Raw genomic sequence first — 23,350 nt, 5'->3', positions numbered from 1 at the left:
CTGATTATCGTCTCTTCTTCCATTAACCATCAGCTTCCCATCCCACCCAACTTTTTCCCAGACACCAGCTTTAGCTCATGGTAGCACACATGGTTTGAGCACACAACTGAAGTGCTGAAATACCTGAGACACTGGTGTGCAAATGCAAGTGTTTACATGGTATTCTGCCAGGGTAGATGACATCTAGCACCTATGGCAAAAGGCTTGCAAGATGGTCAGAGTGTCTTCATTGCAATGATGCGGACAAGTAAGCACAATATTAGTACTGTTTCATTAATAATGCCATTAATGGCTTATGTTACTGGAGCTCCTCTCTCAGGAGATTTTTGGCAATGCACGAAAGTTTTAGGCATCATTTCAAAATTGGTGGCCATTAGTCATTAGTTTGTGAAATCAATTCGTTATACTTTATTTAAGTGAACAATCCATACTATTACTTATACTGTCTTCTCAGTTTCCTTGGACACATACACTCAGATTTCTGTTTTAAAAGAGTACTTGCCAATTCCTAAGAATTTTCACAAGATGTTTTAGCCAATATTTTCAGAAACTATTGCAAATTACAAAAATTCTTTGAAGCGTTAGAAATTTCTGACTTGTCTAGAAAGATAAGATTGATTTTTGTTTACGACTATGGGGTAAGAGGAAAAAAGAACAAACACCAGCAGCACAAACACGTACAACAACACGAAACTGGAAAGAAACATATGAGCAAAAAAGTATGCAACTGCTCTATGTTTTCTATTGTACCACCTAGCATGCAGTCTCAGCTTCAGAGAACCCTGGGTAAATTAGTATCGACCTCCTTTAGAACAGCACATGTGCCTATTTAGATTAATGTATGTTCTGAAATGGAGAACAAAATCTAGAGAGGGATTCAGAGGAACAGACCTGTAGATTTAAGAAGTCAAATAACCAAGTGGAAAAGTGGACAATTCTATTCCCAAATAAGAATGAATTTTCTTCAGAATTTCTAGCGTATGTTTCTGCTCTTACCAAACCTGTTCAAAGGAGTGTATTAGAGAGAAGAGAATAAATCTGAAGTCAGTTCCTTAAAACCCATAAGTAGTTGCATATGTTACTACAGATTTTTACATCCTCATTTTTTCCCTCTTTAATGCGAATTGCCTGTAGTCAAGTTATTCTGTTGCTGCTTTGAAATTTGTTGTACACTCTAGCTTAAGGGCCCAGTTTTTAAGTAGTAATCTATAAATACCTCAGAAAAACATGAGCTATACTCTTCAATGTCACACTAATTTAGTTAGTGAGTAGATATGTGTATAAAATATACCACTTTATTCTTCTAAGAAAGAGGATTTTCCACTGTACAGCAAGAATTAAAAAAAAAAAAAAAAGAGGATTTCTGCTCTGTTTTGCATCCAAATATGATGTATTCTACAGTACCACAGATTTTCAGTAAAGGTGGTAAGAATCAAGTGACATAAAGAAAGCTCTTTTAAGAGGCACATCTGTTCCAGGCTTCCCTTTCCAGTGATGAGCTGCTGATCTGTGCACCCCCACCTTTTTTTCCCCTCACTGTTACCACACATTCTCTGCTTCTCAGGAGAGGTAAACTCACAGTGAGTGCTACCATCACAATTCGATGAAGCAAAGTGAACAAGGTTTGCACACAAAAGTCGATCTGGCCTTATTTTACTGTATTCTTGTTGTTTGCTGGATGAGTAAATAAGTACCGGTTTAAGTGTCAAACCCATTGAAATATCTATTTTACACAAGCAAACAGGACCTTTCTAGACTCTGCTTGACAGCTGCTGAGCACACCACTGCTTCAGAGTTGTCCGGCCCTTGCAAACAGATAACACCATCAAACTCATCAGACTAGGGAAGTGCCCTTGCTGTGTTGGCAGTGTGGCCCCCAGGCAGCAGCCAGCATTTCTCCATGCCTCTGAATTAATTTCCTAGTCAAACATGGAGATGTGGAAATGGCTTGCAAGAAAAAAACAACTGAAAGCATGCAAAGAGACATCCACTAACAGAATAGTTTATTCTGCCCCCGAAAATGCTCTGCATCCTTACAAGGAGGAGGGCCAGATGAACAGGCTTGCTGACAAGCATCAATATTAACAGTCCTTAGAACCTGTTCATACAGTGCAACAATATATGCTAATTTCTTTAAAAGTACAATATACATCATGTTTCAGTGTGCTTAAGGGAAACAACAACAAAAAGTATAAAAATGGCACCATGGTGTTTGCTAGGAAACAGACTAACACTAGAAAGACTTCTTCACTGTGGCAAATTAATTCTGAAGAATAATTTTGTCGACAGACCATAAATCTATAAAATGTGCCACAGACTTTAGCACTGAGGAAAATGCAGGCCTGGAGGAGTTTCTAACCACTTCTCTTTCTGAAGTGGATTTTTCATTTTTAACATGACAGCAGATGCTGATTTAAGTGATGTTGGCTGAGTTGCTACTAATTGGTCTTTTCAGCTGCTATTAATCTATTTGTCTTCTTGTTCATCAAGAGATATAATTGCAGCAACACAGAAATTCGCCAGTTTTCCTTTAGAAAACCATCCATTAAACTTTCCATTAAAAAAAAAAATAATCAGGTTTTCCATTGCAAGGAATTAGTTATTACAGTAAATAGTTCTATAAAATGGTGTGTCTTTCTTCTAAGATTTAGAAGTTTTCAACTGCATGCACTAACTCATTTCTATCTTAATAAAAAGCAAAGTATGCAAGGAAGTCTGCACTAGAAAACTTCATGAACTGGAAGAAGTTGTCAGCAAAAAACAGTCACACAATCTTTCACACACAGAACATGTCTTTTACACAGCCAGATGTATGCAGATATCAAAAGCCTCCAGCTGTGACACACATTTTCATGTATCTTCCCCTCAGGATTGATTGAACCTTGGCTCTTCATACCGAATCTGAAAATGCAGACTTTATGCTGTTTTAAACGTTATCTTCTTAGAGCTTTCCACAAATCAATCATCAAAAAATGTCAATTTATTGTTACTTTCTGATTGAGAAACATTTTTTCCTCATTCTGCTGATGAAGGTCTCTGAGAGATGAACTCTGGCTAATTTTGTTGTGGCAAATACAGATGTGAACTTGCCAGACTGAAGTCAGGAAAGAGAGCCAGAGGCACACACTTCCATCCTGTGTCTGATGAAGAAGCCACTGACAGAGAAGCCGAGTGAGAAGATGTATTCAGCCACAGCAGCCTTTGTGCCACAACCTTGTTTCAGCCTCTGTAGCGAAGTTTCACCACTTTTTTATCTCTTGAACCCACAGCACAGAAAATAACTGGACTCTGCTCCATCTTCTGCACCATTAGCAGAGTTGTTTACCAAGCTTCCCTTGGCATCAGTTGCCAATAAGTAATGCTTTTGCAGCCACAAAGGCAGCCGTGGATTTATTCAATTGTTACAAAGGAGAGAGTATGGGGAACAGAGAGGATATTTGGTCTGCAGAACATTAAAGTCTGCACTGAAAAGCCAAAAATACCTTAACCACTTCTACGTGTGTATATATATATATATATATATGCACTTCTAGTATATGCCCTTATATGAAATCCTTCACTTCAAAGCACAAAACAGAGTCTTCACTTACGAGCTCTACATAATTTTTTTTTCCCCTAGCACCACTGTTCTTCTTTTTCATTATCAGATCACTTCTTATGTACATGCAACTGTAGATAAGAAAACTTGAAACTTTTCTTACCATGAACCCCATATCCACTAGTATTTACTTCTCTTAAAAACAACAGAATTCAAAGTACAGGTGCACTTCCTAGTATTTTAAGGGAAAATATATTCATTCTAAAGAACAAGTTACTTACCTACCTCAAAGATCAGAAGACCTGAGAAATTAAAAATCACTGCTATCAAAAACGCAACTCAGTTTAGAGACTCAGGTAAGTCATTTCAGCCCAAACTTCCTTAAAAATCCAATATATACACATGGTCTTTCTCCCATCCTTCACTTCTCTGCCAGAAACCTCAAATGTATATGATTTCTAAAACATACTTTTTTTCCCTTTTCTGCTCTTCTGCTTATGATATTGCTCCACTAACAGTTTTTTACATGTTTTTTTCCTAAAACATCCAAAAGGCTGTTACAACTAGTTGAAAAAATTGGAAAGGTTAGCTCTGTTTGTGGTAATCTAAACCATCTCTCCAGTGCAAAACACCAAAAGCAAAACCCACCTTGAACTAAAAAACAAGAAGATTAGAAAAAACTTGGAATGAAATAATAAGTGTGAAGGAAAACTCTGTTACATTTCTGGTAGCTCTGAAAATTGAAAAGGTAAAGAAATACATTAAGATTTCTAACCAACTGCCAATTATTTTGAAGAACAAATGCAGCAATTTCACTAGAAAACAGGAAAGTGGCTGGTTGGAACTTGCACATTAAGAAAAACAACCTAAGTGTGTTAATATTGATTTTGCATCTAGGTCTGTCTAGAATCTATTTAGGAAAGAAGTCTGCCAGCAGCCCATGATTCTGAATTTACCAAGAAGACGAAAAAAACATAAAAAACCTCTAAACCTAGCCACTCACATTTATTTATGTGCTGGTTTGACTGAAAATTAGTTAATTTTCTTTGTGCAGCTAGAAATCTTTTCTTTTCATAGCTAACACAGTCATTATTCAGACTTAGCTTGAGAACAAGAGATAACACCCCGAGACAGAGTTAATGATTTTAATTGCTCTGGTCTAAGAGCCAAGGACATTCTGAGTGCTCTGCCCACACGTGTGAGGCATCAAGGAAGGGGGCATGGATGGGGCAGAGCTTGACTGACATCCAGACTGATCAATGACAGTATTCCATCCCACTAGTGCCATTCTTCATATTTAAGTAAGTCGAGATACTCCAGTTTCTCTCTCTCTCTCTCTCTCAAGCATTCTCGCTCTTGGGCATTTTTCTCTCTCTCATGTGGAGCCAGGGGAGTTCTGTTTGGGAAGTTCAGTTCAGCTTTTTGCCATTTTGCAGAGGCCTCTGGGCTTTTCTGCCTTTTCCTCTTTTTTCTTTCTTTGGGATCAGCTCTTCGGGACCAGGGTGCTGCTGCTTTCTGGGACTGGTTGCTTAGTGTGGATGGAATTTATGAGGAATTGCCTTGAGTATCTTTTATTTCTATTATATATATGTTTACTGGTAGTGTATTAGTATTTTGTTATTTCATTAAACTGTGTTTATCTCACTCCAAGTTTTTCCCTTCCCTTTCGATTCTCCCCCCTCTTCAGGGGCGGGGATGGGGAGAGGGTGAGTGAGTGGCTATCATGGTTGTATTGTCAGCTCAGGTTAAACCATGACAATTTAACTTCAATGGAGCAATATGAACCATGACACAAACAACTTCTCCCAGTATTCACCCCATCAACAAAATGGCATGGTAGAGAAACTCTGAAGTTTTTAAAGTAAAAGGAAGCCATGGTCCATATATTTAAAGGAGTGTACAGCACTCCTGTAGGCATCTTAATAATAATTAGTAACTAGCATTATTGTTTATAAGCACAGACTTTTGCTATGACATACCAGAATAAGAAGTCCACCATTCAAGGCAACGGTATTACTGGAAACAGTCCCATTAGGAGATCAGGAGTCTGGTCATTTTTCAATACAATTAGGCATTCTGATGAATGTGACTGGGAAAACAAACAAACAAAAAACCACCACCACCACCACAAAACAAGCAAAGAAAAACTCCCCACACACCTCAATAACTCCCACATATTCCAATGTCAACAAACACGCACACATTCCCAAGTGACCACATACACAACCCATGGGTGGTGGGAAGGAAGTCATCTAAGAAGTGGAAAACTTCCTTTCTGACTTCCACATGGAGAGCATTTAATTCAGTATTAACATGCTCTATATTTGATCATGTAAAGCAGCACACAGCTTTAATCCCCCCAAAGTGAGTATTTAACCTCCTTGTTCTAGAATGAAGTCATGTTCTCACTCAAAAAATAACTTACAAAACAAAAATAACAAGAAAAACGTATGTCCTTCCAGGGAGGAAGCAGAAGGTCTGATGTCGTGTGCCACAGTGTCTAAGCGTATGATGCCAGATGCTCATGCATGGCCAGTTAAATCTCATTTGGTGACTTAGTGAACCTTGAAAGGAGCCTCTCCTCGCTGACACTTTGCTTTTACTTCTATTGGGCTTTCGCAAAAGCTTTCTCCTTTCTCTATTTTTAACTCTCCAGCATCACTAAACTCGCTGAAGTCAAGAATTTTAGCTTTTTAACCTCGACCTCTTCATGGAATTCAACTGAAATCAGACAGAAGGCCCAAAGGCAGATACAATTAGTCTGGTCACACAAGTCTCATTTCCTTAGAAAATCAAATTGAAACCTCTGTTTAGGAGTGCTAGACCCAGGCTTTGTGTATTGCCCCACAATTAAACATATTTGTTATAAAGAAGGACGCAATATGTTTTGAAATGTTTTGAATTAGTGTCTCTATAAAATAAGATGCTAAAAACATATATCTAGACTGTTACAAATTCTAGCCCTTTATAACCTGCATAAACACTAGCACAATGAAAATCAATTACAAAGTACTCCATCTTTAAGTTAACTGTGACTGTAACTAAAAAGTACTTTTTAAAAGCATGAAGTAATGGTAATACCATTGGATTACTCTTAAAGCACTTGCTATAACCAATGGTATCTCTGCAAAGGTTTAAAAAAATTAAAAGAAAGGACTGTGTTATGACATTTTCCACATCTTCAAATGCAAATAAGCAACGAAACCAATCTCTGATTACTCTTCACTGTCTTTTCTGTTTGTTGCAGCTACATGGCTTCCTTCAATAATTCCAGAAACTCATTTTAGTGTACTTGTCTTTTTGCATTCCCCTTTTCTGACATAAGTTAATCACCTGTCCCGTACAATTAATTTGGCATTGTTGTACTTCTTTTGTTCAGAAAAAAAATCAGTTTTGCTGACATACACTCATGCTGGGGCAACTTTGTAAGACAGAAAGATGCTAGATTATTACTTATTGAAAGCAAAAAATGTGCTGGAGATGCAACATGACAATCTCTTTCTGAAATGCATTTTTACACAGTATTCTGTTTTTCTCCTTAGGAAAAAGGTAATTTTTCATACTACTATAAAGATCTGTTGTTAATTGCAAACATATGCACTGTCATCACACCAGGGTATCTTAAAAAATAAACCAACCCACAACAACAGGAATTAATTCCTATTCTATGATACTCATCCTGAACAGCTATACGAAAAGGTCTTCCCAGTGGGCTGGGTGTATACTTTTGTTGTTGTTGCTGTTAATGCAAGTAAATTGAAATTTCTAATGTTGCCTTATTGGAAAAGAGAGTGATTTTCCTGTGATACAGGATACATGTTAGTTTGGAAGGTGAGGGAAATGTTTTGGTGAACTAATATTTCAAAATCTCTGTTCCATCTCCAGTTCGGATAGGCTTAAACAACTTATTTCTTCTGCATATTTGCAATACAGAAACAACTAACACAAATCAGCAAGATGTGACACACCGGCACAGTCAAGCACCCAAGAAATATTCTAAATCTGCCCTTTAAGATTGATGTATACTTACAAACGGAATGCTATATTTTCCCTTCGTCCAACATCACCTGATTTCTTCCTTTTTATGTTTGAGGTATTCTTTTCCTACACCTTGACTTTAAGTTGATTTTAAAAAATTTGGACAGTAAAAAGAGGTTTCACTAAGTCTCAGCTATCAGCTGTTTTTTCTTTTCTCTGTGCCTCACATGTACATTCCTTCTTTCATTTACTTATCTTAATATTCACATGAACTCAATCACAATTTTCTGAAGAAGCCAGGAGACAGGCTGTCATTAACTTTCATCTTGCTTTTTGGCAGCCTGTATTATCATATGGAAGGAAGAAGTATTTGTACAAGTAGCTGATTCAAGCCCTCACACAAAAAAACTATCCTCAGAGATTGTGAAGCATGCTGTACTGCAACTAGCTACTTAACCAATACCCATTTTACCAATTTCCACTCTACAACACTGAAAAATGTGACATTTAGATGATAAATATTACTTCTTCCACCCTAGCCCCCAGCATATCACCTCTAGCAGCAAATTTTTGAGAGTTGTCATAAAAGCAATAAAAGGAGAAAAATAATAAACATTCCATGTTCCAGTATTTAAAGGGTGAGACTCCCTTTTATGAGGAGTCACATGGAAAAGATGAGGGGTAGTGGGTACAGATTACTCCTGGGGAGATTCCAATTGGACACAAGAAGAAAACTTTTCACGGTGAGAACAATCAGTCATTGGAATAACCTCCCGGGGTAAGTGGTGGATTCCCCAGCATTGCACAGTTTGGGCTGGACAGGATACTGGACCATCTTGTTTAGACTGTGCTTTTGCCAAGAAAGGTTGGACCAGATGATCCTTGAGGTCCCTTCCAACCTGGTATTCTATGAATCTATGATATGATTCTACAAAAATCAAACAATCCATTCCAAAACTGTGAGGTTTAGACAGTATTATAAGTCTCTGAATTATCAGGTTCCTAAACATCTGCAGGATTTGTGCTTAAAATATACCCAAAACAAGCTATGGTACTTTCCAACTTCAAATTGAAGATGAGACAAAATATCCCAAAGAATGTACCACCTGAAATTAGGATAAAAATTGCTCCCTCAGTTAAAGGTCAAGCATGACTATATGGATAAGTGCTCCATCCAAACAACTTCAGATCAATACAAAACAAAAACCACTTCCCATCTCAATGCAGAACTTATAGAAAGCCAGACCATTTAATACTTGCAGCTGACAAAAGCAATAACAAATCTCTTTAAACACCTTCTATAAAGCTTGCTTTTATTTGCAAACAATAAAAGAATTAAGAGGCCTTTTTGGGCACTCTGTCTGAGTTATGGATTGTCACACATGTTACACTTATAGCGAAGAGACATTCAGCACAGAACAATCTGTTCTCTGCTACAAAATCACTAAATGAAGATATTCAGCAGCCAGAAAATTCCACGGTCCACAGAGAGAAAACATAACCTGGTCAAAGCACAAGTTGGGTACCAGAAAAACAAACAAAAGTGCCAGAGGGAAACAAATTTTTCAGTGAAAAAAAGGCATGCCATGGAGGAGATGAACACACTGAAAAGTGGAGAAGAAGGCTGGACAACTTCTGTAGTGTCACCAGACACACCTTTGCAATACATTTATGACAGCAGAATTGCTACTTCTCTGTTTATCACTGTTGTTTTCTACTGTTTTTCATTACAGACTAAAGATCCTTGAATGAAAGGCAATTACAAGATTTATAGCAATTTGCATTATATTAATCACATAAACAAAAGATTAAAATGCAATTGTCTCCTGCAAAGTGACTGGGGCATAGCGTGTTTTTTCTCATGCTGTCTCCCAAGAGTTTCTTGGTGCATAAACAAAAATTACTTTGCTTTCTAAGTGCTACTGAAGCTGAGTTTGCCCAACTGTGTTCTTATCACTTATTACTTTGTTACCTTTAATAAAGAAGCAAAAGACCAAATTATGTCTTTCTCCAATAACTGTAAAATAGCATTATAATCTTCTGAATTTGAAGACACTGGCAGCACAGCTATTATCAAGAACACAATTTAGCCAGAATAGTGTGTTACGGGAATGTATCCAGCTCAGCTCTCAGAGCCCAGAATGAGAAAAACTGCTGTTTATTAAGCCTTCATATTTTATCCTTAATGAGAAGAAGAGAAAAATATCCACAAAACTAAGTAAGAGGCAGTGCAAATCTATTTCCAACATTTTGTATCAAAACATACACATCTGAATCAGAATGAAGTATATTCACAATAATAACTGCTGTTTCTGTAACTGATGAGTTCTTAAGCATCTAAAGGTGTTTAACAAACTTACTAACCCTCAGATATTTATCTTATGTAGGAAAGAAATACACTAATACCTCCACTCTCTGAAGTTCAATATTTGCTTCTGCTGATAACATCAGTTCTTTTATAATTAAAAAAAATAATAATTGTAATTTCCCAGTGCTTTATTTTAAACATTTTCTATCCATCATATCTATAACCTTAAGGAGAACAAACAACAAAATCAACCTAAATAATAAAAAAACCCTGATCATAATTTTTTTTGTAGTGTTCACATGCAATCACATTTTCTGAATGAAAAGTAGGCTATCAACTGTATTTTCTTCATATAGTACTTCAGCTAAAAAAACCATAAATTCTACAAATTATTTCTGCCTTGATACTTCCTACACAATCTTCCTCAACACTAAAATTTAGCCAACTGGAAATCCCTCTTACTTTAAGCAAGTATCACCCAATAATTTGCTCACATATTCCTTCTGATACTCAAGCAACTGATGCAACAGATGGATTTAACTGAAGCAGGCTTTTTTCACACATAGTTTGTCACCGTTTACTGCAGGACAACAATAAACCATGGCAGATGCTCTCTGTAACAAAACCAGAACATAGTTCTATAGTCTCACACACTGAAATAAAAAAATGCAGTTGTATAACATACATTGTAACTAAAAACATGTTTTGAGAAGACATTCTATATTTTAAAGTTATTTATGTACATTAAAGTTGGTATGAAATCCAGAAAAGAACTCCAGGTGACATGTTTCAAAGCATGCCAGCATCAAGGAGATCTGATGCTTTCCTGCAGTACACCCAACTTTCCTCATTCTGGAGCTCCGCTGACAAATCAGGCCCTGTCTGCATATTCCTGTCATGCACAGTCTAACTCTACAACTTAGATCCAAAAAACCTTTTTTTTTTTTGGTACGTATTACCAGCTTGCAACTTTGAAAATTCTTCCTTCCTAGCCACCTCTGTCCCGTCCCTGCCCACCCTGACCCTCTTTCCTCTAGAACTTCCCACTGCTCTGTAGAAACAGACGGCGGAGCACCCAGCTCCCCACGGGACACATGGATTGTCAAGCTTCTGCCCGTAGAAGGTTGTGACTCAAATAATTGCCTTATAAACTGAAATTTAATGGGCTGAAACTAGAATTTTCTTTGTACTGGCTTACCTCATTTTCTTTGGATGTGTACTGTATCTTGAGAGTATCCATGGCTCTGATCATCGCTTGCATGGCAGTAAATATGTTTTGGTAAACCAGTTTTGTGAAGCCTTTCCTGTCTTCTTCTGAGTAACCTGATCCATGAATAATCCTCATTTGTTTAATGAACGTACTCTTGCCACTTTCTCCTGTGCCTAGCGGAGGGGAAGAGAAGAGAGAGAAAGAAAGTATTGTATCTGCAAATCATGGCAATTGAAAATATTTGTAAATACACATATACAGATGTGTACCTTATCTGAGCATACATAAGAGTCACCATTAGTATAATTAGTATTACCTGTAGCATCATTTCTGAATTTTCCATTCTCCATAACATATATTGTTTTAGTCAAAATATTTGCATTTCTGGGTTTCAGACAGATTTTTAGGTAAAAGATGTACCTAAGTATCTTATGATAATACATTCCACAACGCTTAATCTAAGTGTCCTGTAGGTAGACGTTGGATTACAAAACAAGCAAGGTACATGACTATAAAAGAAAGAAATTTGGCTTGTGTAAGTATCAAGAACCTCAACATTAAGAACTTTGTACAAAGTTTACATACCATTTACACGTTAACAATAAAGCCTGAACTAATCCTGAACTTGGGAAAGAATTTAATCATCACGCCACATTACCTATTTTCACATTTCTACTGATCCTTATGTAAATACTGACTGAAAACATGCTAACTGAAGCCACAAAAAAATGCATTCATTACTGTTAGCTACTCTGGGAAATACTGATTCTATTTTAAAAAACCACAACGAACAGGTATTATAAAGTTATTTATGAACTGAAATCATTAATATAATATTTTGCATGTACATACTGCTTTAAGCCCATTTACAAGACATAGCAACATATTTCCTATCATTTTTCAGGATGTAAACCCCATTGCTCTGTTCATTCCTATTAGTCTTACAACAGAAAAATGTCTGCACTGACTCATACCAAGCACCCATCCAGGCAGTGTTCTGTCTCTAACCAAGTTTGTAAGTGGTGGTCAAAAGAGGAGTCAAAAGAGAGGCCAGAATGTAAGGTAATTCCTCCACAAAACCCTCCCTGCATCTTAAAAGTTAGGACTTAGCTTAGAAATTTATTAGCTGAATGCTATTTGGTAGCCCTCCTGTATTTCTCAGGTTCTTGGCCAGGCCTTTCTATAAAGCCATGGAAAGCTTTTGCATCCTCAACACATTTCAGTAAGAAGTTTCAGAATTTTATCACCCATGATATGTCATTTGTTCTGAGCCTGGATCCACCAGCTTCATTTCTGTTTCTTGTATTCAATAAATCTTCCCCCTTGCCTTGTCCACACAGTCTTCATTTTAGAAACCTCTATCATATTGTATTTGGTTTACATGGCAAGATTTTAGTAGCAGAGGGGCTGCAGGGGTGGCTTCTATGAGAAGAGGCCAGAAGCTTTCCCCACATCCCTCAAAGCCAGTTTCACTAGCTCCAAGATGGACCTGTCGCCAGCCTAATCTGAGCCCATCAGTGATGATGGTAGTATATCTGTGATAACATATTTAAGAAAGGGTAAGAAAAGCTGTGCAACAATTGTGTGAAAGAGGAGTGAGAACATGGGAGAGAAACAACTCTGTAGACACAAAGGCTGGTGAAGAAGGAGGGCAGGAGGTGCTCCAGGCACTGGAGCAGAGATTCTTCTGCAGCCCATGGTGCAGACCATGGTGAGGCCGGCTGTCCCCTGCACCCCATGGAGGTCCATGGAGGAGGAGAGACCCACCTGCAGCCCATGGAGGTCCACAGTGGAGCAGAGAACCACCTGCAGCCAGGGAGGACCCCATAATGGCACAGGCGGGATGTGCCCTTCAGCCTGCAGAGAGCCCGTTTAGAAGCAGGGTCCTGGCAAGAGCTGTGGCCCATGGGGAGGCACACTGGAGCAGGCTGTTCCTGAAGCATGGTACACCATGGAAGGAACCTATGCTGGAGCAGTTTTTGAAGAACTGCGGCCCATGGAAACTACCCATGTCAGAGAAGTTTGTGAAGGACTACCCTATGGGAGGGACTCCAGGGTGGAGCACGGGAAGAGCAGGAGGAGTGAGGAACAGCAGAGACCAAGTGTCACAATCTGACCGCAACCCCCACCTCGCCATGCCCCTGTGCTGGCTGGGAGTATGAGGTAGAAGAGTCTGGAATTAAGTTGAACCTGGGAAGAAAGGAGAGCTGGGAGGAAGGTGATTAAATGTTTGTTCTTACTTCTCGTTGTCCCATTATTAATTGGCAATAAATGCAATTAATTTCCCTAAGTGGAGTCTGTTTTGCCTTTGATGGTAATAGGTAAGTGATTTCTCCATCCTTATCTTGACCCATGAACTTTTTCATATTTTTTCCTCTGTCCTGTTGCGAAAGGGGAGTGATAGAGCAGCTTGGTGGGTACCTGGAAGTCAGCCACGGTCAAGGCCCCCACATATTCACCTTCAGCTGTACTTTTTCTAGGTTAAAGAGTCCTTAGCAGGTCAGTTCAGTTCTCAGGTGGAAGATACTTCATAGCTTGATCATCTGCTTCACCCTTGTTGAAGTTTTCTCAGTTCTTTAGCTCTGAGATACACCTAGAATATCAAAACTTGAAATACTAAGATGCTGTCAAAACTTAGATTTATGAAGCAGCATCACTGGGTTATCTCTACTGTAAGTAATTAGAGAGAGGAGGCATGTGCTAGGTAATTGTTCTCCATCTGCATTACTTTATACTGATCTACAATTAGCATTCACCGCCTACTCTCCCAATATCCTTCTGCATCTTTAAATCATCCTTACAAACTCAATTAGCACTGCACAGAAAAAATTCTCATATAATTGCTCAACACCTTTCCCACCACACCTTCCATTTTCTCTGTATTTCCTGTTATTCAATATCAGTGGGATGTGACTGAATAAATCCATTCCTATCCACCAGAGCTTTTATATGAGAGGGTCATGGACAGCCTTTTCTTGTTCTTGATGGTACAGGAGCAAAAAATATGAGTTACACTTGCTTCTTAAAACCTTTACTGTTATTTTTCAGAAGTTTAACAATTAACTAGCTTCTGGCTGAGCTATAGGACTTGGTTCACTTCTCCATCAAGAATTTACCGCTGGTAACTTAGTTACCAGCATAAACAAACTGTCGGTAATTTGCACTTAGTACCACTAGGTGTCAAAAATATACCAGCACAAAGAGGAAAGAGTTCCTCTGAACATTAAGTCTTCAGGTAAAAGACAGCAAGAAAACACTGTGCGTGCCCACCTCATCATACTGCATCTCAGTACCATAACAGACAATGCGATCTCTTTAATGAAAATCATGCAACTCTAGGGCTCCAACCATTAACAGTAATAACAAGCAAAACTCAGGAAACATAAGAAAGTGTATATGTTATCATGTATTACTCATGCATCACAGCCATTTTTCTGAAAAATTTATCACTGTCATAAAATCTTACTCTATGAAGTTCTTTTGTATTTTGCATCGTCCATTGTGGACTTCCTTTCAAAGCTGCAGCTTGTTCCTTATTCAAGCTCATGTTGTTCAACAGTCCTCTCCAGGACACTGCTAGCTCAGCTCTACTCTCCAGGTAACAGGACCTACGGCACTTGCCAGAAGAGTGAAACAACATTTTAATCAAGCAATAAGAAATATTTAACATTTTTGTCTGTAAAAAGAAGATTAATACAGCTGTTCTTTCAATAAGCGTCCAGGATTTCTTTAATTTTGGCATTGTATTGGTTTACTTGAGAGAGATAGAACGTACAGATATGCTGGAAATATATGCAAAACATACGGAAACATGTGAAACAAATTCCTGGAGGAATTTGTTTTAGTAAAATGCTGATGTTACATAAAGTATCATAGCCCTCATAAAGGATCCTGGTGTATAAGCTTTAAAAAGTCAACCTTATAAAAACAAAAACCCCCCACCACAAACTTTTTTCCCTGCCAGTGGAACACTTATATTTTAGAGGAAAACACTCTGATTAATCCAGGTTGAAGTGCTGGCCTAAATTTTTATATAACTCAGAATAAACGGTCCTATCACATTACAGCAGTGCCCTCTACTAACATCTGAGTTAAAGAAGAAACATTGTGCAACTGTTAACTTCACTGTCAGGGGTATGTAATAACACTGTGAAGTTTGGGGAAAAAAAAAAAAAAAAAAAAAACACAACAGAAAATCAAAGCACCATGTATCTAATTTCAGCTTTTAAATAAAGACGCTTTTTTCCAAGTCCCACAAACACCTATGGTAGATGGAGCCAGGTTTAAAAAGATCACCTGTAAACCAAGCTAGAGCTCGTCCCTGGCTAGAGTTATTCCCTGCATGTATCCAATTTATTTTTTTAAGAAATTTAAAGTTAATATTTTGTCATGACCTGATTTGATTTTGTCTGTATCAATCTACAGAAAATGAAAATTGCCTATTTGAGTTATTTATAAAGTGGTATGAAACACAGATAATAAAGCCATAAAAGCTTTACCCCTTGACCTATCATAATCCTGATCACAAGTTGATTTAAAAGCTTTTTACTCCCCACCATGACCTTAAGTAAAGTGCATAGTCTTCTTTCTGTGTTCTGCCTTCCAGCAACTCCTTACATTTCTAGCTGTGCCTCTTGTCATAAACCCAGGATACAAGGCCTCTGGGCAAATCCAACAATACATGCTCTTTGTTTCTCCTTTCCCATAAACTATCTAAAAAATCTTCAGGGCTCATTAGCTTAAAATGAAACAAGGCCTTTGAAGCACATCTTTACATAGCATCATTTTACAGCATGTTAAAAAGTGGCAGAGCTTTCTAAAAGAGTTTTAAAATGGAGTAGTAGTGCCAATATGCATACTTGCAAGATACCAAGCCAAAGATAACTGCATTTTAGGATGAAACTGCAGACACAATCAGATTTGGATTGAGCATCTTTTAAATTAAAATAGTTGGAAAAGAAATGGAGACAAACAAACTGGAACTTGTGTTTTAAGACATCAGGTGGTGGGGCTTAAAAAAATTGAATACAGTTTTTCCATTACTAACACTAAAAATGGCAGGGGGTTAATAAAAAGGAGGTAGCATAGAAGGTGTAGATAACAGAACAATAAAATATTGACATATTCCTTGGAGATATATATCACATTTTAACGCAACTCATTCTAGAATCATTAGAGAATGGGGGTCTTTAAAACATGGCTATATGCTTCCAAGGTGTTAGAATTCTGTTATTAGTACAAGCAAGTTTAAAAGGGCTACTGGCAGGGAGGGGAAGGTAAAGTGTATTTTACTCTTCAGTGACTTTTGTGGTAAGCACATGGCCAGTATACATTTAGTGCATTTAACTTCAGAAAATAATCTGTTGAATCATTACAGGCAAAACACAGTATACACTTTCTGTTGACTAGGTCAACAGACAGAATATTCTCAAAAGGTGAGATGTAAATACATTAGTTAATGTCATATATTTATTCTCCTTCCAGACACTTTAAGCATCCATTTTTTTTCCTCTGCTTTCAACTACTGACTGACACATAGGTGTTACCTATGCAAATCCCCTTTCTCAATTAAACAAAATATTGGAATTTTGCCAGTTAATTCAAGGAGTAAAACATCATGTCTGTTTTAGCCATTGTCTCTTTCGTCCTTACTTTCTCCTTTGCCTGTCAGCTTTATTTTCCAAGTCTAATATCTCAATTCTTTATGGAGAAAACAAATTATTAAAACAATAAAACAAAAATAACAATCCCAAACCACCAAACAACATAACTCTATGCTTTCTTCTTCTCGTAAGGACTTCTTGTTTGCAACTTAATTATACCGACGGGCAGGCTGTGAATACAGCCAACATAAAACTAGAAGGCTGTAATTGCCAAGGATGGGGCAAAGCTAACTAACCAGTTTTGCTAACCCTACCACCATTAAGAACAACACAACAGCACATTTAGCACAGATTATAGAGCCTACTGTAAATCCTGGATCCACACTTGACCAGTTCACAAGACTGAGTTCCAGGCTGCTCTTCACCATTATTAGCTCTGAGATGGCAACGATACCTTCACCTACAGTATAGACCTATTCATACATTCACTTCCACTTGCCATACATGAACAGACATAGGTCAGCTAGTAAGCAAATATATTTCATCTGTTGCTGCATGAAAACAGGTTTCACTCTTGTCCTGACAGCTGTCTCACTCAACAGCTCTCGTGCTGCTAAGGGCCAAGTCCCTGGATATTTGCATGGACAAGCCCCCTGGTCCCACAGAAGCAAGGGAAGTCTGTTATTACCTTCCCAACTGTCCCTGTTGTCGAGCATGATAAACATGATGAGGTCCAAGTGACACAAGTAAAACTAGAAAGGTAAGGTACAGGATCATAAAAGTAATGTTTGATGCCATCTTTAGACCAGAATCTAGAATTAAATCCCTTCTCCAGTTACAAGTGGCCACTACAAAAGGCTCACAGACAGAATCATGTTTATAGCTATAGCTGACTTACTAGCTCCACAAAACTCAAGCCTCAAGCCTCGATGGTAGACCACATTTCTGACTCTTTCTACAGAAAAATAACTGCTTATTTCATGGGCAGAAATAATTATGAGACTAAAGATACCAACATTTAGTGATTATGTTATGAGATTTGCTACTTACATTAAAAACTAAACTATATTTAAACAGCATCTACAATATTTTCTATTGCAGTTGTTAGCCTTATGTAACTGTAGGACTAATAGTTTGATAGACAGTACTAAATGGTGCTGGTGCACAAATGTGGATGTAACAAAAATGGCTTTCAAGTAAATACACCTAACTTAGTGAAAATTTACAATGTTGGAACAACAAAAAATGTTTTTAAAACAATAGATGAAGAAAAATTATACAGAATGAAATTGTGGTTATTTCAAGGAGGAGACCTGAAGCCAGAGAAAGGAAATTTTTGAGGTTTATCAGAAAGGAAAATCTTTAGAGTTATTCAGCAATCTTGGAGGATCATTCTGCATATTCTGTTAAACTCTTTCATGCAGGTACCATATTAAATACTGAAATTATCTTCACAATGCTCATAGTTACATGAAAACATAGTCACAAATGTTTCCACTACTACAAGGCAGAGACAAGACAGTGTTTTTTTGACCTGGGGAAAAGCCAAAGCAGATTTAATCTCTAAAACACATACATAGTTAGTTCTTGCTTTCCAATAGAAATATAACCCAAAAATAAAATGTGTTTTCACTTCTCTTGTTCGTTTACCAGTAACAATTCCTGAAATCTGTGCCAGGCAATATTTTTAATTTTAAGCTGTTTCTTTTTTCTCACCAATAATACCAAAAAAAACCCTCCATAAACATATAAAGAAACAAATTTGATGGGGTGCGAGGAACAACCAAAATAAACAACCCCAAAGAATAAGCAGCTATTTCAGGTACTCCATTCATATTCTGTAGGATTCAGAACCATATTCCAAACCTGTTACCAGGGAAACAGCTCTCATTCATTCTAAAATCCCACGTTAAACGCACATTCTAGTGCCTTTTCCCCTGCTGATGACAGGGAACATGATTAAGAGTTTTGCAGTTTCTGAACTTAAATTAACAGAGGGAGAGGCTCCAAACATATTTAGCTATCACCACCAAAAGTTCTGTACAGAAAAAAAATGTACTTTAAAAAAATGATATGTCCATATGGATTAGTGCTATGCCTATAGCTGAATGCCTGCTTCTGCACTGGCACCACTTATTTGACACCTACATAACTCATTATTTCAATGTTATTTCTGCTACTAACAATAAAGGTGGAAGTCACAATATATCTGCAAATAAGCCGTTCAATTACAGGATTCTTAGAAAAACAAAGAAAGCTTAAATACATAAATTTTTAGTGAGGAACAATTATATAAAGCGAAAGTTCCATAGCCCATTCTAGTCTTTTTTCCTTGAAAATTGCAGGGTCAGGTTAGTCTTGATTCCATTATTCTAAGTCATTCCAAACACCTTGAAGGAAAGCATCAGAATAAAATCAGTGTTGGATCCAAAAGTTAAAACCTTTAGTCAAACTCTCCAAGGTTTTGCACATGGGATATGAGGCTTTGTAGAAAAGTTCAGGTGCTTAGCATACGAAAGCTACCATCTGCTACAGTTGAAAATATTAATCCTAAAAGTATTTTTTAAATAATAGAAAATTTTAAATAATAGAAAAGGAGATCACAGAAAATGCAGGCACACATATGCATGCATGCACATGTGCATGTGTGTCTTACAAAACTGATAGTAGGACCTGGACAGGTTTCAAATAGGAAACAAAACAACTTTTCAGGAACAAATTCCCTTGGTAACTCTCTGATTCTTCCTTTCTTGCACTGGGGATCCCAGAACTGGATCGAGCACTCCAGGTGTGGCCTCACCAGTGCTCAGGGGAGGGGACAGGAAGGCTCACCTTCCTCCACCTGCAGGTAATGTTCCTCCCAGGGCAGCTGAGGTTCCATTAGCCTTTGTTGTTGCAGCAGCATATTGCTGCCTGATGTTCAACCTGGTGTTCTTTCTAGAAAGCTGCTTTTCTGCCAGTCAGCCCACAGCAACTGGTGCCTAGGATTGTTCTTCCCCAGGTGCAGGACTTTGTACTTCCCTTTGTTAAATTGCATGAGGTTCCTATCAACCCATTTTTCCAGCTTGTTGAGGTCCTGGGAATCTGGCAGCAAGACTCCATGGTTTATCAGCCACTCTTCAGAGTTTGGTGTGATCAGCAGCCCTGCTGAGGGTACACTCTGCCCCATCATCAAGGTTATTAATGAAGATATTAAACAGGACTGGATCCACTACTGGCCTCCAGCTATACTTGGTGCCACATATCACCACCCTCTGGGACTTGTCATTCAGTCAGTTTTCAATCCATCTCACTACCTGCTCATCCAGTCCACATTTTATCAGCTTCTCTGAGAGGATCTTACAGCAGACAGTGTCAAAAACCTTAATGACGTCTAGGTAGACAATTTCCACTGTTCACCCTTTACCTACCAAGACGGTCATTTAATTATAGGAGGTTCTCACGTTGGTTGAGCATGACTTCATCTTGGTTGACTTTCTTGTCCCTAACGTGCAAATGTTTTCCAGGATTAGCTGCACCATCACCTTCTGAGGGATCAAGGGGAGGCTGACTGTCCTGCAGTTCTCTGGGTCCTTGCTCTTCTTGAAGATGGGTGTGACATTTGCTTTCCTCCAGTCCTCAGGCACTTTTCCCAGTCACTATGACTGGGCAAAGCTTATTCAAAGTGGCCTCATGACAACATTATCCAGCTCTCTCAGTACTCGTGGGTGCCCCACCAGGGCCCATGGATTTATGTATGCACAGTTGGATTAATTATTCTCTAACCCGATCTTCTTCCACGGAGAGGTCTTTCTTGTTCCACACTTTCTGCCTGGTCTCCAAGTCCTTATATATCTGAAGACTTCTCTGACATCTTTACTAGTAAAGACTGAGGCAAAGAAGGCATTCAGTACCTCAGCCTCTCCCATGTCCTGTGTCACCTGAGCCCCTACCTCATTCAACAGTGGGCCCACATTTTCCCTTGTCTTCCTTTTGCTACTTATGTACTTACAGAAACACCTACTGTTCCCTTTGACATCCATTGTTAGATTTAATTCCACACAGGCTTTGGCTTTCCTAACTTGTGTCCTTAGCCAGCATCTCTATATACCTCTCCAATTACCTCTCCCTGCTTCCAACTTCTATATAGTCTCTTTTTACATTTGAGTTTTGCCAGGTGCTCTTTGTCCATCCAAACAGGCCTTCTAGCTTGTTGCTTGACTTCTTGCTGGTTGGAATGGACCACTCTTGGGCTTGAAGGAGGTGATTCTTGAGTATCAACTAGTTTTCTTGCATCACTCTTCCCTTCAGGGCCTTATCCCATGTTGCTCTTTCAAGCAGATCTGTGAAGAGGTCTAAGTCTGCTCTCCTGATATCCAGGGTAGTGCTCTTGTTTTTTACCTTGCACCTCCACTCAGGATTCTGAGCTCTGCCTCATGGTCACTGAAGGCAAGGCTACCTTCCACCTCCACATAATGTCCTTCCTTGTTTTTGAACAGGAGGTCCAGCAAAGCACTTTTATTTGTTGGTTCCTCTATCACTTGGGCCAGGAAGTTCTCACCAACACTCTTCATTTCTATAGGAATGAAGGTTCCTAAGCACTTGCCTAGGCTCAGCTCCTTTCCAAGTAAGACATAATAATCTGTACCTTTCCTTACTCATCATGCTGAATTTATTAACTCCATTAAGATCCAAATTCACTGGTTTGGCTAGTTCTCAAGATTTAAACTTATGCCGTGGCATAAGGTGTACAAGCCATGTCTATTCGCCCACATCATAACCCAGCTTTTGGCAACTTCACCTATGAATTAGAAGGATGAGGCAAATTTACATTGAATTTGCACCAAAAAGACACAACACTTGAGGCAAGATTTGTCTGCAAAATGTAACTGTCGGTAATCCTACCTTGTCACCTACTGTGAGTCAGCTGAATCAGGCAATGACTGATCTATTATTCTTGAATCTTTCCCTGCATCAAAGTTTCCTGTTTCAGATCAATACCTTACTTTAAAATCTTACTGTTTTAATTCAAGTACCTTTTCCAGATTAATCCATAAAACAGCAAATTCTGCAGTTAGTGAACTGTAACATGTCATTACTAGACAAGCAGTAATCTGAGGCTGCAGCCCAGTTTGATGTTATAAAATAGGAAATAAACTATACATACGCACAAATTATACAAAGCTCTTCCATCAGGAGCAGCACTAGCTGTTTCAGATGACATTCACATGCTTCAACCACTGACTTCAAACTGAGTGCAACATACACACAAATGAAAGACGGACTTGCCATAACACCTCGGCAATGCTTATTGCCAAGTGCTTTTTCTGTTGTGGCTACAGTTCTCGAGCACATTGCAGGTAACTGATTTCAGCAAAGGCAACCTTACAACACTAACGTATGAGCCGGGGAACATGCTCATTTACAGATGTCACACACCTGGGGGCAGAGGTAGGGAAGAGTATTTGAGAGTCTTAGGTCATTAGAAAAATGTAGCAAATAGGCTATTACCTCCTTAAAAATGTACCCATTCTATCACCCAATTTAGAATTGCATTATAATTCCCAGTAAACACATTACTGGAAGCTGTTACATGGTCTCATTCCAAGCTGTGATGGACAACAAAACATGCTTAGGCATGAGATATTATTTCATAACAAACCCTGGTATGTGCATGTTCCTTTACAGCAACCTCACTCCACGCAAGGCCACAAGGCCACATCCTGCCTTTGACATACATGGGTGGCTCCTACTCACTTCAAAGGAAGTTTAGTCTATCCAGTGATGGACAGGATATAGACTTAAAAGTTTGTAAATATTTAAGAAAGTGGTAGCCTGAAAACTCATCTTTGACTGAGCAACACTGTCCTAAACAGGGTATATATAAGAATTTATAGTTTGCCTGAGCTGCATCTCAGATTATTCCTGCAGATACTGGTAAACAGTTGACAGGAAGTTTCCACTTAGAGCATGCTATTAACTGTTGTGACTAGAGTATCATGAAGAGATGCAAAATGGGGCAAATGATTATTTAAAAGGTAATACACACATGCTGGTGTTATAGATTTATGTTATTATAACTAACAGTTAACATTGAATAGGAAGGTTAATTTATATCACATAAAGTGGCTGATACTGCAGTTAATTAACTTATCATCAAATCACCAAATTCAAACATAATGGAATGGCAAAACGCCCCAAAGCTCTTCTGCTTCTTAAGTTCATGTGGCAACGATCTGAAAATAACTGTGATACAAGAATTCAGAGATATTTCTTACGATGTTGACAAAGAAGCTTTGTTTTAGAACCACGTATCACATGAAACCAAGCACCTGAAAAACTATCAGCAAGGCTCTACCATAACAGTGATGCAATTTGAAAGAGAGAGATCCGTGTCTCTAAAAGTAAAGAAAAAACAGAATAGCATACAGTGACTGACACAGTGCTCTTCCTGAGCCCGCTGTCTCCCTGCTTCCCTTTGCAGTCTCTCAGATCCCCTTTCCCTCCATCCTTTCCCAGCCTCACCTATCTCTGACACATTCCTGGCCTCCTTCTATCGTCCTCCACACCTCTCTTCCTTTTTCCTCTGTTTAGCTAGCACTTTCGGAAACACAGTCTTCACAAAAATCCAGGCAGGCAACAAATAACGAGCAAAGACCCAACAGATATATTTCCTTCCCACTCTTCATCTTTCTTCTTTATTGAGACCATATATTTTTTGGATCTGTAGGTTT

General features: G+C 38.4%; 1 protein-coding gene across 1 annotated transcript in view; it reads right to left on the bottom strand.

The window, feature by feature from the left end:
- Positions 1-23,350, bottom strand: part of LOC102093322 (guanine nucleotide-binding protein subunit alpha-14) — a 73,850-nt gene that overhangs the window by 26,546 nt on the left and 23,954 nt on the right. The window contains exon 2 of the mRNA XM_065045940.1: positions 11,023-11,207. Coding sequence (XP_064902012.1) covers positions 11,023-11,207 — 185 coding nt within the window. The remainder of the gene's footprint in view (positions 1-11,022; positions 11,208-23,350) is intronic.

Source organism: Columba livia, chromosome Z (genome assembly GCF_036013475.1).
Source record: "Columba livia isolate bColLiv1 breed racing homer chromosome Z, bColLiv1.pat.W.v2, whole genome shotgun sequence".
NCBI lineage: Eukaryota > Metazoa > Chordata > Aves > Columbiformes > Columbidae > Columba > Columba livia.
This window is presented reverse-complemented; position numbering and strand designations above follow the sequence as displayed.